Below are 16244 nucleotides of genomic sequence, written 5' to 3' on the forward strand. Positions count from 1 at the left end.
AAGTAGCGACACTCTCCTCCACTCCCGCGCTTTCCTCCTCGATTCTCCTCGCCCGCCGGCTGTGCGCGCTGCGCACGGCACGCTTCGCAGGCCATCGCGCGCTCGCCGGCCCGATGCATTAGCTGGCACCCGTGATCGCACCTAACTTCGGGATTTTTTTCTCGCTCTATTATTGAACGAAAGCACTAGAAAGGGATGCAGTGTGCTTGACTCTACTATAGACCCACATTTATCACCTTCTCGTTTGAACAATGAGAGCGCTAAACGTGCGCGTTTGCGGCATGAATTAACAATCGCAGCGTACTGTATATAGCCCACATTGGCTTTGATATCTTTATACTGGTCACTTCAACAGGGCAGAGCTTTAATTAGCACAGTATTTAATTTAAATTTGTACATTCTTTAATATTTTTCGACGCAGTTGCGCTCCGTTAAATCCAATTTTAACTAGCGCTGCATTTTCGCGGAAGTACTTTTTATGACACTATCTTTTTGCAGTCGAGCCAGGCAGAGATTGCGGTAATTTAGTTGGACGTCATTGCGTGCGTGAAGCTTCAGAAGCAGGGCAGTGGCCGCAAAAATGATGCGAAATTTGCTTTAACGTGATTATGGATTTTTTTAGGGGGGGGGGGGCATTGGGGGAGGAGTTCAGTCCTAAAAGGCTTGGGGCCTCGGTGTAATGCATATGCCGCGCATTTAATACCTGGGCTATAGAAATTTCATTCCTGCTTGAAAGAGAACAATTTTTTCTAGTTTTTCGTACTCTCAAGAGAGATATATTTTTATTGACTACTGTAGAAGTGAGCGTAGCCAAGGGTTGGCTTGAAATTTATGAATGATTGCTGACGGCAACGGACGACTAGATTAAGAGATGGGAAGGTGATGCTGTCTTTGTGACTTATTCAGTGTAGCCCATGGAATGCATTCAATTAGTGCTTCAGACGCCCGTGGTGATGCAATATTCAGCGCTGTAAAGGACGATAAGAAAGGATTTAGCCATTCTGTGGCTGGGTCGGTTTCAAGGAAACAATTCGTACTATTTTAGAAACACAGAGCTTAAGAATCTGACGTTATTTTGATAGCATAACTAAATATAAATTGTAAAGATTGCACCTATGGCGAATGAAAGTCAGCCTTAAAAGGCATATCTGCTGACTCGCTCCTCACGTGCCGCTAGACCTCGGTATCGCGGTAGACTTTCACAGTCGCGGCGGTCACACCAAGGCCTTCAACGCTCTAAAGATCCACAGCAGGCAAGAAGATGCTCAAAGCTTATTTGCGCGAAGTTTTGGTCCTCCTTTGCACATCATTCTTCCAATCTGTGGCATTAATGACTCTCCCAGATCTCATTCCTTTTGCAATTTGCCAATAAAGCTGTTTCGTAAGAGCTGGAAAAGCTGCCAGCCGCAGCCGTTACCACAGATATGAGAGGGGGGCAGGGTTTTGCCAGTTTTTTCAGCTACTTACTGAAAACATCGCGCCACCCCAATACAAATTTCAGACGCAGAGTGCAGGTCTGGAGCATAGAATACACAGCGCCGCTGTGACACACCAGCACATATCTGGCCAGATGCAATTTTTATTGCAGGTGACTCTTGAAACGTTACACGGAAAACGCACAAAACATCCAGGATAGCACACACTTCGGAAAATATAAATATTCATATAAACCGCCGGTTACAAGTAGCATAAGCTCGAACCCAGTAACATGAAACATTGCATGGTGTTAGCCTCCAGACGATATGCATGAAAAAGGAACAAATATTATTCAGAGTAGCGCACCAGATGCAACTAAAATTTTACAACATAACATAACTGACGAAGCAGCTGGTTTGTATGCTCACAAAGTTTTGGGCAGGTGGTACAACAAAAAGCCGCGCGATAACACTCATGTACAGCAAGAATTAAGCAAGATTGTCAGCCTCTTGACGAGCTCGCAAGAAGTTTCAAGTATACAGACTAGTGTATGTACCAATCAATGCAGAGCACCTCGCAGAGGACGGGGTGATTCGTCGGAGTGAACTCCTTACGTCCGATGTTGTGAATCCACTTTTTTCTGCTACTGATGTCGTTCTTCCCTCGAGGAATCGTGAAAAGCATGAAGCCATTTTCACGCTGGCTTGTGCACTGAAATGCGCAGCAACCCGGCATAACGCGGTGCGAAATGCAGAGTTCGAATTAGATGAATAAAGCTCGACCCGCGACAGAGGAACACGGCCTGCCCATGGCGCTGAAGAAAAACAACAACACAAGCAAAGCGACGCTTTCGCGCGCGTTTCCAAGGCGACGGCTGGGGCCGGCCGCAGCGGCCAATCATCGGTCAGAAAAGCGCCGAGTGGAGAGGCGGGCGAGGAGGATGTGCGAGGGTTGGCGGCGCGGCGGCAAAGTTCACAGAATGGCGCTACTTTCAAATTATCAAGGGGCTTTAGAGCGTGGTTGTGCGACTAGTATGCTTCGCATAAAAATCGCATATACTTGCGAAATCCATGCGTGATATTCGATTGCATCTAGAAATAAGTACGTATGCAAACGCCAACTAGAAGTCAGTAAAGAAAGACCACAAAATTACGGCTTTCGTTAGGGTCGACTTACATGCGTCTTTATATCGGTGTCTCGCAGCAATCGTGCTTATAACTCCCAAAGGACTTGTACGCAATAAATTGTCGCACGCGGACCATACACGTTTCAAGAATGAACTTTTAGGGTCGACATCACTGCTCGCGAGTGTATTTCCTCAAGGCGATCGCACTTCGACGAAAACATCCCGCACTATAATCCGATGTGGAGGTTGAAGCCGTGAATACATCACAGTGAGTATATAGCAGCGACGAGAGACCGTGGTGCTGCAGCCGTTCCAGTTGGTAGTGGCGCAAATCCGCGCCAGAAAGTGCTCCAGCAGAGTTGAACCAGTTTTCTTGAAGACAGTGCAGAGGAGACCATATAAAGCACATGCTTCGGCGGCACGTTATCAGAGGCGGCATAGATCGCTAATAATAATGGATTACCTCAGTGTAATATTACTTAAATAGTCTTTCTATTATATAACTACACTATAGACATATAGCAATCGCGGATTTGAAGCCGCTCTGCGATGTTATATATTAATTGTTGCCGAAGGACATGGCAGTGTCATCGCTTTTATCTGCCCTGCCTTCGAAGCAAATTGAAACGTCTTCGACCGCGCAGACGCAAAGTTCGCGAACGACAGCACAAAATGGCTTCGCGCGCACGAAACCACAGTCGAAGCAACGCGTCGGCTAAGGCGGTGACGTCACGTAGACCAACTGGAGCTCGTGCGACAAGAGCACGCAGACGCCGACGCCCACGTGCCAGATCTGATGGCTCGAGCCCAGGAGGTCCACGGAGCCCGGCCACCGGCGCTCGGGCAGCTTCTTCACGTAGATGAGCAGCGACAACGCCAGGAGTCCCAGCACCGTCAGGTGACCCGGCACCGTGCAGGCCACGAGCCGCGGGTCCCCGTACGCCGCGTGGTGGGCCAGCGGCACCAGGCTGTACAGCGCGAACCCGCCCATGGCTCTGACCCTGGCCGCGTCGTGGCGCCGGTCTCGGAAGCGAGCCGCCGCCGCGAGCACCAGCGACGGAGCGGCGGCCAAGATGGCGGCCGCCAGGTGGGCGACGCGCCAGGCGCCCCGGAACTGGAGCGCCGTGAATCCGAGGACGTAGGCGGCCACGCTGAGGCAGACGCCGGCGAAGTCGAGCCGGTACCAGGAGCGGGCCTCGGCCGTGCAGTTGAACGTGTGGTACACGGCCGACAGCAGCAGCATGGCGGCGTACGCCAGCGTCATGGCGGTGAGCAGAGCCCGATGCGCGAGCCCGACGCCCAAGCGCGCGAAGCGGCCGGCGTGGTCCTTGACCAGGAGCGCGAAGAGGATCGCCAGAGCCAGCAGGTTGCTCCAGATGTTCACCGTCTCGTTGTGACACTGCAGCACGCTCAGGAGGCAGTCATGGCGGCTGAGGCATCGGCGGTATCCCGTCAGGATGTACGGATTGTGGGGCTGCTCCGGCGGCACGTCTTCCAGGCGGCACAGCTGGCTGCCGTTTGCCCAGAGCAGCGGGAAGCGACTGGCCGTCCACCACAGCCGTAGCGAGCGGGCATGCGCGAACATGGGCTCCATGGCACGTAGTGCGTGCTATAGCTACGCGCTGCAGACCGCCCTCGACGTCCACCGATATTGGGGGGAAGGTAGGGTGGGGGGGATAGGGGCGGGAGGCTTGTTCGTGGAGCTGAGGCGGCGGCGGCCTCGGCCAAGGTCCCCACGGCGCGAGCGTGTTGCGCGCGGCTGTCGACGACGACGATGATAATGACGATGACCTTCGAGAGGCAGACGACAACAACAATCGTCTTCTGTCTTGCTCGCGAGCCCGGTACTTCCAGGTCACGAACGGCTTGCGCGTTATCAGCGTGACGTAGCTGTTATATCGTGAACAGTACTCAGTACGATATTAATGGAGACATTACTCAGTCCCTCTCCGTTAATTTATTCCATCCTCTTTTCCTTCTTTTCAGGTGGCTCCAAGCACGCGCCTTCTAACGGCGCTGCTGCAGACAGCGATGCCTTATATAACATATCCCCTCTAGAAAAAGAAAGATGGTTGTCCGTCACTGGCTAACGTTGTCCTGCAGCTTGTTCGGTATCTTCTTGTTACGGGCGCTTCTCACGCGCGCTTGGCATTCTGGCAAATGAAATGAAGCTTCTTTCGTGCGCGCTTTGTAGCAGGTGCATGGTTCAGGGTTCAGGGGTGCATTTTCACAGTTATCAGCTCTTGATGTGTCAGGTTGTAATGGATGATTTGCGGCCGCAATGGCTAAATAATCGGATGCCAGTGACCAGTTCATCACAGCAGAGGTACCAAATTTCATTCTACTGATAGCTTCACGGTGAACAGCCGCCAATTTGGAAGCATTCCGCACATGCACATCTTCCGAAAGGTAAGAGGCGGGTCCGCGCTTTTAAATAATCTTCTTGGGCGCAGAAAACTGTGGAGATAGCTTCAGATGAACTGCAGGTAATTTAACCCGCACGTAATCACAAATGACGAAGCTGGGTTCCTTGGCAACACGTTTTTCATCGGTGTAGCTCTTCGATTTCATTTGTTTGTTCTTGATGAGTTCTCGCAAATGCTGTAGTGTCTATAAATCGTCCATGCTGAAAATTTGTCAGGAAATCTCACGATGTCAAGTCTGGCTCGAGGTTTGCGCCCACGAAGAAGAACAGCGGCTGCAACACCAGTAGTCGCACGAGGCGTACAGCGATATGTTTGCAGGTAATCAGTCATGGCTGTTCTTACACCAGGACGTTCTAACAGGGCGAATTGAATATATCACTTCAATACTTTGTTAGATCTTTCAAACAAACCAGTATAGCTTGACAGTAATACAAAGAAGAGTTGCAATGCATGATTCTGCGCTCTGTGAGAAAAGTCTTCGAAATTCGCTGAAGAAAATTGTGGCCCATGATTTAGATACGATACCACGTGGATATCCTTCTTTTGCAAAAAGTTCAAGTAGGAATTTTCCCACTGTAACGTGGTCGCATCCAGTACGAAAGGCACTTCTGGCCACTTCCTGTAATAGTCAGTAATTGTAATGGCAAAACGGCAGTCATCTGAAGCTTGCGTGAAAGGTCCCACAATGTCGACAGCGACTTTTTCCCAGGATTTCTCGGGAAGAGTGACGGGTTGCATTGGAGCTGCAGATGTACGTGTTGATTTGTCCCATCACTGGCAGGTTACACATGTGCGCACAAAATCTTCAATGTTATTATCCATGCATGGCCACCAATACGACTTTCTAAGACGAGCTTTGGTACGACTAATTCCTGGTCGTGATTCATGAGCCAGATCCATGAGAGGGCGGGTCAAAGTTGTAGGCACGACAATCCTGTCACCCTGGCACAAAATGTCGCTAACAGCGGAGAGTTCAGATCGCACGTGAAAGTAAGGTAGCAGCTCTTTTGACAGAGATTTCTTGTCAGGCCAAGGCGCTAAGAAGGTAAACTGGTTGACTTGAGAGATAGCCCGATCGGCGGCACTTGCTTCTTGAAGATCGTCCATGGTAACTACTGGGGACAAGAGACATAAATTCTTCGTCGGGTGCATGGCAGATCAAACGTTATACGGGCAGCCGGGAGAGTGCGTCATCCACGACGTTTTCGCTACCCTTCCTGTATTCCATGATGCAGTTGTAGCACTGCAACAGTGATGACCAGCGCGCAATCTTTAACGGACGGTGACCTATGCCTTTCGCTGAAAGGAGCACAACCAAAGCAGCGTGATCTGTCTGAAAGATGAAAGGTGAGCCCCACGGTTAAACGTGCCAGTGCTCGCAGGCCCAGACGCAGGCAGGGGCCTTACGTTCACCGACTGAGTACTTCCGTTCATGCGGCTGGATGGTACGTGAGACGAACGCGACAGTGCGCAGTGATTTTCCGTTATCCTGCTGCAGTACAGCACCTAATCCACATCCTCAGGCATCACTTGTACACAGGTGACTGAGGATCAAAAAGGCGAACTTCGCAAGATGTTATCAACGTTTTCAGCTGTTCCAAGTTTGCTTGGTGCTGCCTCAGTTCAAGCGAAAGGCGCATTTCCTCGGACCAAAGCATGCATTGGCTCCAGAACATCAAAAGTCGGCTTCCTCTAGAAACTACCGAGGACACATCAGAGAAGCTACACGAGTACGAGCACTTGCTACAGCAGCTGGATGACACGCCTCTTTCGTCGCAAGCAATGAGACTGTTGACCTAGAAAGATCAAGTACTTAGATATGTCAAGTCCTACGTGCTTCATGGTTGGTCAAAGGAGCACAATGTACCCGATCCACCGTTGAACCCATACTTTGCACGAAAGAGTGAGCTAACCGTCTACGAAGGTCTCATTTACTGGGGTCACAGAGTCGTGATTCCCGAGGCTGCTCGTGGTGACATGCTGCAATTCCTGCACGAGACGCATCAGGGAATGCCTGCGATGAATACATTGCCCCATACGGTCGTGTGGTGGTCCAGTATCGGTGGAGCTATCGCACAAATCAGTAGGATTTGTACTACATGCATACAAGCAAGCGCAATGTCACCGGCGAAAATACCAGTAAGCTGGCCACCAACGCACGAGAATTGGTCACGTGTGCATTTGGGTTATGCTGGTCCAATGAATAACACCATGATCCTAGTGGCCATAGCTTCACATTCGAAATGAATTGACGCAATTCCCGTGCGTGATGCCACATCACAGTCGACAGTTACATCCTTGCGTGAAATCTTCAGCAGGCTGGGCATACCAAGAACCATCGGGACAGACAACGGAAGTCAGTTCACGTCCGAGACTTTCACGAAGTTTCTGACAGGAAATAACATAAGGCACTTTCGTATGGCACCGTATCACCCCAATCGAACGGGCTTGCTGAACGCGTTCTGTGGACGCTGAAAGATGGCCTCAGGTAGGTTCGGTCAGATGACTTGGCTGAGTGACTGGCTAAACAGCTCTTTAGCTATAGCGTAGAACGCCCCAGGATGATGGACGATCACCATCTCAACGATTTTTGGGATACCAGATCCGTTCTCGGTTGGACACGTGCCCTCCACCGCCCGTAACCTTTCCTGTCTATCCACAGGGAGATCAAGAAAGCAAGTTGAACCCGGGCTCTCCTGTTTGGGCTCACAACATCGGAGAGGGAGAAAGGTGGCTGCCAGCCACAGTAAAAGAAACAAGAGGATCCCGAATGATCGCCATTGAAATGGCAGAAGGTGAGCTTCAGTGTCACATGGATCAAGTCCGTCCTCGATACAGTCCTGTTCCGGCGCAACCTTCGCAAGATCAACCAGCTGGTGTGCCGACGCTACCAGAACAGGCTGAACTAGCTGTGCTTCGCAGATCGACTCGTACAAGAAAATCCGTACAGCGGGACTCACCTTAAGAAGGGAAGAGTGCTGCAAAGTGAAAACGACCACGAAGACAGAAGAACCACGTTTGCCGTGACGCGAGACTGACGTCATCACACGCGCTGGTGCGACTTCAGAACGTCTGAAGAAAAGGGCTGTCACTGAATAAACGGGCGCAGTGCTCCCGTTCTTGTGTGAGCGTTATTATGCTCCTGGCCGTCCGGCCGGATGCCGTTCCCGCCCAGTAGCAGTCATAACAGTTGAGTTACAACAATATTTGTAGGTGATGGTGCCTTGGTTATCGCCTCGATAGATGACATCAGTGCGAATAACCCTTTGGCGCTGACAACATTGCCTATAGGAAGTCCACTCTGCGACCTCAAAAATACATTTATAGTTTGGCGTGAGGCCACTATCAGAGAGCCGCTTCAAAATAATGCGCAAATTGACCAAGTGATGCTCTCGGGAGGGTCCATACACGATTATGTCGTCAATGTAAAATAAAACGCATTTGCATCCTCTGACGATCATATGCATCATCTTCTGAAACGCTGACGGTGCCGATGGCAGTCCGAAGTAAACCCTCTTAAAGCGAAATAGTCCGTCGTGCGTTATAAACGTCGTAAGATGACGACTCCCTGGACTTAGTGGTAACTGATGGTATGCGAAAGCTAAATCTAGCTTGGAGAGTCGCTGTGCACCAGTCAAGCTGTTCAAAAGTACCTCAATTTGTGGCATGGGAAAAGTGTCCACTACTATAGCTTTGTTTGACTCTCGCAGGTCTACGCACATGCGAATCGAGCCATAGTTTTTTTTTTGCTACGACAACTGGTGCGACCCATTCTGAAGAATCGGCGCGCTCAATGATGTCCTGAGCTTCTGATTTTTGTACTTCTGCCTAGACTTGCTCACGAATGTCGAGGAGTTGTCGTCCCAGTTTGCTGGCCACCGGTTGAACAGACGCGCGAACTATGACCTTGTGAGTGAAACCTTTGACAGTTCCTAACTGCTTTTCAAACAAGTTCTCGAACTCGGAAAGTAATTCACGACCCTGACCTGCAGGCCAAGGTCATTGAGAGAGCTGAAGAAGCCGCCCGGGCCCCTGGGGCTCGTGGCTGCCTAACAACAAGGTCATCCGTCAATACCATGTTTTTAACTAAAGTCTTTACTCACTCGCTCAGGAGGTAGTACAGGAGTTTCTTACGTCATTGGCAGACACCTTGAATCTTCATATTCAGAGCCGCGATACCATCTAAACCAAGAATGCTTGGTCCTCGAGAGACAACGTACAGAAGAACAGAAGTGTATCGACCAGGAAATGAAACATCCTTTTATAGGAATTGCTGACTTAGAATAATCGAGGAGCTGGACGGATGTTGACGTCAGAGGAAGTACAGTAGCAAAATGACGTCGTTAAAGTTCTTCGGCTAGGACTGAAATCGATGATCCAATGTCAAGTAGGAACGACAGGGAAACGCCTGCAATTTCCAACACTGCAAGAATTCCCTTCTTAGGGCTCCAGATGTGACGAACACTTATGGGGTCGTCCGCGTCAGCTGTATCTGTGCCGTCTCCCGTGACACGCTGAATTTTTTGTTCAAACTTTCGAAGAGACTTGCACACCTTTTCCAGATGGCCAGTCTTTTCACATCTGCGACACTACTGTGTCTTAGCTTTGCAGTGAGGGCTTTTCGCCAGATGTTCCAAAGAACCACAACGATGACATTCTTGCTCTTTCAGAGCTCAACGACTTTCAATTGTCGTCTTATAACATGTGCACGTGCCACAGTGCTTTTCTCTCGTATTTGAAGTGCTTGTGTCTTTAACGTGATGCACTTGTGCTTCATGTCGTGCAAGTTCTCTCACTACTCTGGTCGCTTGACCATGCTGTCTCGCAGTGGTAAGGGCCCGAGAAAGTGCAAGAGACTCTTCGAATAGAAGACGTTCGCGCAAGTATTCGCTAAAAAAGTCTAATGCACAGCGTCATTACGCCTTTGTGTCGACATCCGACAGACTTCAAATAACCTGGAATAAGCTATGCAGGCTATTCAAATAATATATTGCAATGGTAGCACGGACTACCCGCAGCGCGGTCTTGTCATAATCGCGATTGCCATCGGCCAGTCTAGTAAATATCGCAAACCTACCCCCTCCCTCCCCCACCCCCCACCCCCACCGCCACATTGTGCGGGAAAGCAGGAAGCACGTGATCGTAATACACAATAATCGCGATAACGTCTGCGTACAATCACGTCAATCCGACTTTTATCTACTAAACTTCGACCAGCAGGTTGGAAAAAATAGCCAATTAAATAAAATGCGGTGCCAACGTTCGTGTGACTACCTGGCTAGATTTAAGTTTCGCAGAATGTCCAGTTACATTATGGTCCCGCGAACAAAAAAAGGGAATCGCATATACTTGCAAAATCGATTCATGATATTCAATTGCATCTCAAAATAAGTGTACAAAAGCCAACTAGAAGTCAGTAAAAAAGACCGCAGAAGCACGGCTTTCGTAACGGTCGACGTATATATGTCTTTATATATCGTTGTCTCACTGACAACGTGCTTGGGCATGTTCCGACCTTTATAACTTCCAAAAGACTTGCATGCAGTGAATTGTCGCATGCTGACCACACGTTTCCAGAATGATCGTTTCCGGGAACACGCGGCGTTGCTCGTGAGTGTATTTCCTCAAGGCGATCGCACTTCGATGAAAACGTCACGCACTATAATCCGATGCGGAGGTTGAAGCCGGGGATATATCACAGCGAATATGTAGCTGCGACGAGAGACCGGGGTGCTGCAGCCGTTCCAGTCGGTAATGGCACAAATCGGTACCACAGACTTCTCAGGCGGCGCTGAACCAATTTTCTTGAAGACAGTGCAGATGGAGACGGCATAAAGTACACCCTTCGGCGACGCATTAGAGGCGACAGAGATCGATAATAATAATGGTTTACCTCAGTTTAATATTAGCTAACTAGCATTTCTATTATACAGTTACAGTATAGACATATGAAGCAATCGCGGATTTGAAGCCGCTCTGAATACTGACACGCTGTCTTATATAGTTAGAATCCAGTTTCACAGATGTCCAAGTGACCGTATACTGAGGCTCGTTTCCACTGGAAACGAGTTCCTTAAGTGGCCGTAAGCCAATTATTTAGTTGCAAGGGAAGTGAAAGACACGGGTGTGCCGGTAGGCGGCGATGCTAAACATAATTTGTTGCCGAAGGAAATGGCAGTGGCATCACTTCTATCTGCACTGCCTTCGAAGCAAATTGAAACTTCATCGGTCGCACCGTCGGTATACGCAGAGTTCGCGCACGAAAGCACAAAATGGATTCGCGATCTCACACACACGCGAACGAGGACACCGTCGAAGCAGCGCGTAGGCTAAGGCGGTGACGTCACGTAGACCAACTGGAGCTCGTGCGCCAAGAGCACGCAGACGCCGACGCCCACGTGCCAGATCTGATGGCTCGAGCCCAGGAGGTCCACGGAGCCCGGCCACCGGCGCTCGGGCAGCTTCGTCACGAAGACGAACAGCGACAGCGCCAGTATTACCAGCACCGTCAGGTGACCCGGCAGCGTGCAGCCCACGAGCCGCGGGTCCCCGTACGCCGCGTGGTGGGCCAGCGGCACCAGGCTGTACAGCGCGAACCCGCCCATGGCTCGGACCCTGGCAGGGTCGTGGCGCCGGTCTCGGAAGCGAGCCGCCGTCGCGAGCACCAGCGACGGAGTGGCGGCCAAGATGGCGGCCGCTAGGTGGACGACGCGCCAGGCGCCCCGGAACTGGAGCGCCGTGAATCCGAGGACGTAGGCGGCCACGCTGAGACAGACGCCGGCGAAGTCGAGCCGGTACCAGGAGCGGGCCTCGGCCGTGCAGTTGAACGTGTGGTACACGGCCGACAGCAGCAGCATGGCGGCGTACGACAGCGCCATGGCGGTGAGCAGCGCCCGATGCGCGAGCCCGACGCCCAAGCGCGCGAAGCGGCCTCCGGCGTGGTCCTCGACCAGGAGCGCGAAGAGGATCGCCAGAGCCAGCAGGTTGCTCCAGATGTTCACCGTCTCGTTGTGACACTGCAGCACGCTCAGGAGGCAGTCGTTGCGGCTGAGGCATCGGCGGTATCCCGTCAGGATGTACGGATTGTGGCGCTGCTCCGGCGGCAGGTCTTCGAGGCGGCACAGCTGGCCACGTTTTCCCCAGAGCAGCGACAGCGGGAAGCGACTGGCCGTCCACCACAGCCGTAGCGAGCGGGCATGCGCGAACATGGGCTCCATGGCACGTTGTGCGTGCTATAGCTACGCGTTACCGACCGCCTCCGACGTTCACCGGTTCTGGGGCGGCCTTGTTCGTGGAGCTGCGGCGTTGGCGGCCTCGGCCAAGGTCTCCACGGCGCGAGGGTGTTGCGCGCGGCTGTCGACGACGATGATGATAATGATGATAACCTTGACACATTGATTCCCATCGGTCGTCCTCTTCCTCATACCGCCCCTGTATACAATCTCGAGCTGCCGGTATACAGCAAGGTCTCTCCGCTCGATTACCAGGGACGAAGCGAAGCGTTCGTACGTGACCCCGATAGCAATCGCGGATTAGCGCGATTGCATCGCGCTTTTGCAGCGTTTGCATATTATCGCTACAGCCGTGCAACGATTACGAAACCGGCCGACATTGCTTCTCGGGCGTGCGTCCGGATCGGGGCCACGGGAACGGCTTACATCGATACGCCGCCCCAGGCAGTTGCGGCGGAGTGGCCCGACGTCGTTTACATAAACAGCGCGAGTGAATTGGCGTGCGTCACACAAGGGCAACAATGATGCGGCGACGCTGTCGTTCGATCGACGTCACCTATTTGACACTGTAGTGGTTACTGATCCTGCAATCGCTCGCGTGTGCCAAACGAGTGGCACTTCTTTTAATTCTTCTGTGGTAGTACGCGTCAAGTCGGAAAGATCCAGTGGGGCGCTCGTCAAAGCAACGTCGAGAATGTATGTCGACGTTAAGTGGCCGGCGCGATGGTTGACTGCAGTGGAATGGTGGCCGGGTTTCGTAAGAGGTGCGGGTCCATTCTTGCCTTCTCATGCAACTCCGCCGCGCCTGTTCGCCTTAGGCTATCGATCACATATTGCATAGCCGCGACCCGTGCGGCGGGTTTCACGAGGCATATCGAGTTTCGTACAAAAAAAAAATCACTAGATGTAAACCTGGAACTTGCGTCTACGGGAGCTAAACAAGTACGCATGTGATGGATTCGTGGCAATGCACGTGTATAGCATGTATAGATAGATTGACTTCGTTCCCCTTAGCTTAATCGAACGACTTAGCAGCACCGCAAATTGACCATTTTAGACAGAGCATAATTGCAACGATTCTTAATGATTGTACGTGTGTGTAGAGATTTTCTTGCCTTCATGGCGTTTAGAAAGTAAACATGATTCCTTGGAAATTTAAAAAAAAAACGAAAAGGAAACCCTAGCCGTGTTATCCCAGTGGCTGTCGCGTTGCACTGCTGAGCGTGAGGTTGCGGGTTCGGTCCCGGTCGCTGCGACCACATTACGATAGGGGAAAAATGCAGATACACTCGTACGTGCACCGCCCATTATAGGTGCACGCATAAAGAAACGCCATGCGTTCAAAACAAATCGGCAGTTTCTCATAACGCGGAGCCCCCGTTGTCCACCGTGTAAAGTTTCGGGCACGTCAAAAGCCACGATTATTTGAAAAATAAGATGTAACCAATACCGCGACGAGAGATGTGAAACCACGCACAAAAAGAATTAGACAACCCCGTGCGCTATCCAAAATTTACGCGACAGTTTTCACAAAAACGCGCTAAAGACGAAGACGAAGGAGCACATACGACAGGACTTCGTCTTCCGTTCCTTCGTCTTCGTCTTTAGCGCGTTTTTGTGAAAACTGTCAAGATGAACTAACTCGCCAAAATAAAGAGAGAGGGAGAGAGAGGAAGAGAGAGTAAAACTTTACGGCATATAAATAAAATAAGGCACGATGATTGGAGCCCCTATTCTAGGGCCCCACTGGCACGAGCGACTCGCTGGGCTTGGTCCAGAAGAGCCAACTGGCTCTCCCGACCCTCGTCCGCAAGCCATGCCTCCCACTGCCTATTCCTCATTAGTGGATGTTGATATAGGTATTGCATAATTTACATGGTCCTTCAGGGTAATTTTGCTAGTATAGTAACTCCGTGTCACGCAGCCTGCACTGATGGGGATCGAGTACCGGATATACACCCATCTTAAGGGAGTAAATGCATTTACGAGACGTGCATTTACACCGATGCTGTATAGAGTTACCTTTTACCGGGGATTACATTTCTCGTGCAACGGAATCAAAAGATGGGACAAGCATTTATCTCCTATAGAGAGCGTACATTCTAAAAAAATGTTTACACCCTTTGGGGCTTATCTTAATTGTCCCCAAACAATAATCGTCATCTGCCTTGCTTGTGCTTCCTCTCTTGAAAACTCGGCGCTCGCTACTTTCCTGGCGAGAATGCTGTGGCAAGCAGATAACGCGCAAGCCTTTCGTGACTAGGAAGTACCGAGCTCGCAGCGTTAAAGAAAGGAAATGCGTGCAAGACAGATGAGGATTATTCATCACCATCATCAGCCTGGTTACGCCCACTGCAAGGCAAAGGCCTCTCCCATACTTCTCCAACTACTCCGGTCATGTACTAATTGTGGCCATGTCGTCCCTGCAAACTTCTTAATCTCATCCGCCCACCTAACTTTCTGCCGCCCCCTGCTATACGCTTCCCTTCCCTTGGAATCCAGTCCGTAACCCTTAATGACCATCGGTTATCTTCCCTCCTCATTACATGTCCTGCCCACGCCCATTTCTTTTTCTTGATTTCAACTAGGATGTCATTAACGATTATTGTTTGGGGACAAAATACAACCCAAAGCGTGTAAACTTCTTTTAGAGTGTATATCCAGCACCGGGGAATACGAAAGTTCCCCAGTTTAAACTGTAAGCGCGAAAGGGGGTGCAGATATTTTATGTTCGAACCCCTTTATAGGGTTCAAATTCTTCTTACAACGCTTACGTCAATCGTTTTGCACATTTTTTTTTGTATTTGCTTTACTTAATGCGCTCGTTGTCGGGAACGACAATGCACGTTGAGACACGTGTGGTGCTTGTGCGAGGAAAATTCGCTGGGCACGCAACGCTAAGAGTATTACGCAGGTTAAAATCAAATTGAAATATGGGCTTTTACGTGCCAAAACCACGATCTGGTGATGAGGCATGCCGTAGTATATAGTAGGGGACTCCGGAATAATTTGGACCTCTTGGGGTTAACGTGCACCTAAATATGGGTAACACGGGTGTTTTCGCATTTCGCTTGCGTGCTCTTCTGTATAAAGTTTAGTCTCTCTCTCTCTCTGAAAAGCATATCAGACTCCTTTTTATCCACAAAGGTATCAGCCGAGGCAGCGACCGGCCTAGCGGCAGAGTCGCCAGCAGTCAGCAGCAGCAGTCCCGCCAAAGCAACGAGGGTATAGGCAAGCAAAGCTTTGCTTCGAAATTCATATATAAGGCTGATGCATTGTTGTAGGACAAAAGTGCACCACAAGTGGTGCAGAGCCCGTGCTTGAGATTGTGGAGTGAGTAAGCAGTTACTACCGGAGAAGGAGTAGACCGTGCCCCCTTTGTTTCTAGAGTCTACATGCACGACTGAATGTAGAATTTTTTTTTTTTTTAGCACAGAGGACGTCGATGGCTGAGTCACCAAGCACGATGGTCGTTTTTGCATTGTTGACTGTCCGAACAGGCTGCTCCGTAGCGGTAGATGCCCATGCTTTGGTTGGGGAGCGGGGGGGGGGGGGGGGGGTGACCGTTTACTGGGAAACTGACGGCGTCGTCCGATTGATACTTGTATCGAGATGTGCCGTGAGGAAGAAGATAGGGAAATACAGGGATGATAGCCAGTGTAAAGAAATGCTGGCTGCTCTATGATGCGATAAGGAAACTTAAGATGGCAGGATAGCTATAAGCCAAATAAATTAGCAAAATATATGCACTTCAACGCGACGCAGCAAGCGACGAACCCAAGTACATCACAAAGTTCGCATGCTCTCAAAGAGCGGATGAAAAGGTTTAAAGCCTTCCGTGCTGAGAATGGCTGGAACTGTAGAGTTTCTAACTATATTAACTAGAGGGGAGTCTGGCGCTGGTGCACTCTGGTATGCATGGGAATGCCGGTATATTGTGACTTCGGACTGGCATCGTTCTTGGAGAGACAGGACGCCTCGAAGGCGCGCCTGGCTAGCACCGTTCCGTCTGTCCCAATGATTCGTTTCCCGCTGAAACAGCAC

At 50.6% G+C, this 16244-nt stretch overlaps 2 protein-coding genes across 2 annotated transcripts in view; both read right to left on the bottom strand.

Moving 5' to 3' along the window:
• Positions 1-16244, bottom strand: part of LOC135913740 (zinc finger protein OZF-like) — a 269769-nt gene that overhangs the window by 186476 nt on the left and 67049 nt on the right. The gene's annotated exons all lie outside the window — the stretch shown is intronic.
• On the bottom strand, positions 1540-10029 carry LOC135913733 (progestin and adipoQ receptor family member 3-like). The gene has a single exon (XM_065446345.1). It carries the CDS (start codon positions 4134-4136, stop codon positions 3258-3260), a length of 879 nt encoding a protein of 292 aa, XP_065302417.1. The 5' UTR covers positions 4137-10029; the 3' UTR covers positions 1540-3257.

The sequence above is a fragment of the Dermacentor albipictus genome, chromosome 8, assembly GCF_038994185.2.
Source record: "Dermacentor albipictus isolate Rhodes 1998 colony chromosome 8, USDA_Dalb.pri_finalv2, whole genome shotgun sequence".
NCBI lineage: Eukaryota > Metazoa > Arthropoda > Arachnida > Ixodida > Ixodidae > Dermacentor > Dermacentor albipictus.

Coding starts and splice junctions, on each gene's coding strand:
- LOC135913733 (XM_065446345.1), bottom strand. CDS start 4,136: ATGGAGCCCATGTTCGCGCATGCCCGCTCGCTACGGCTGTGGTGGACG.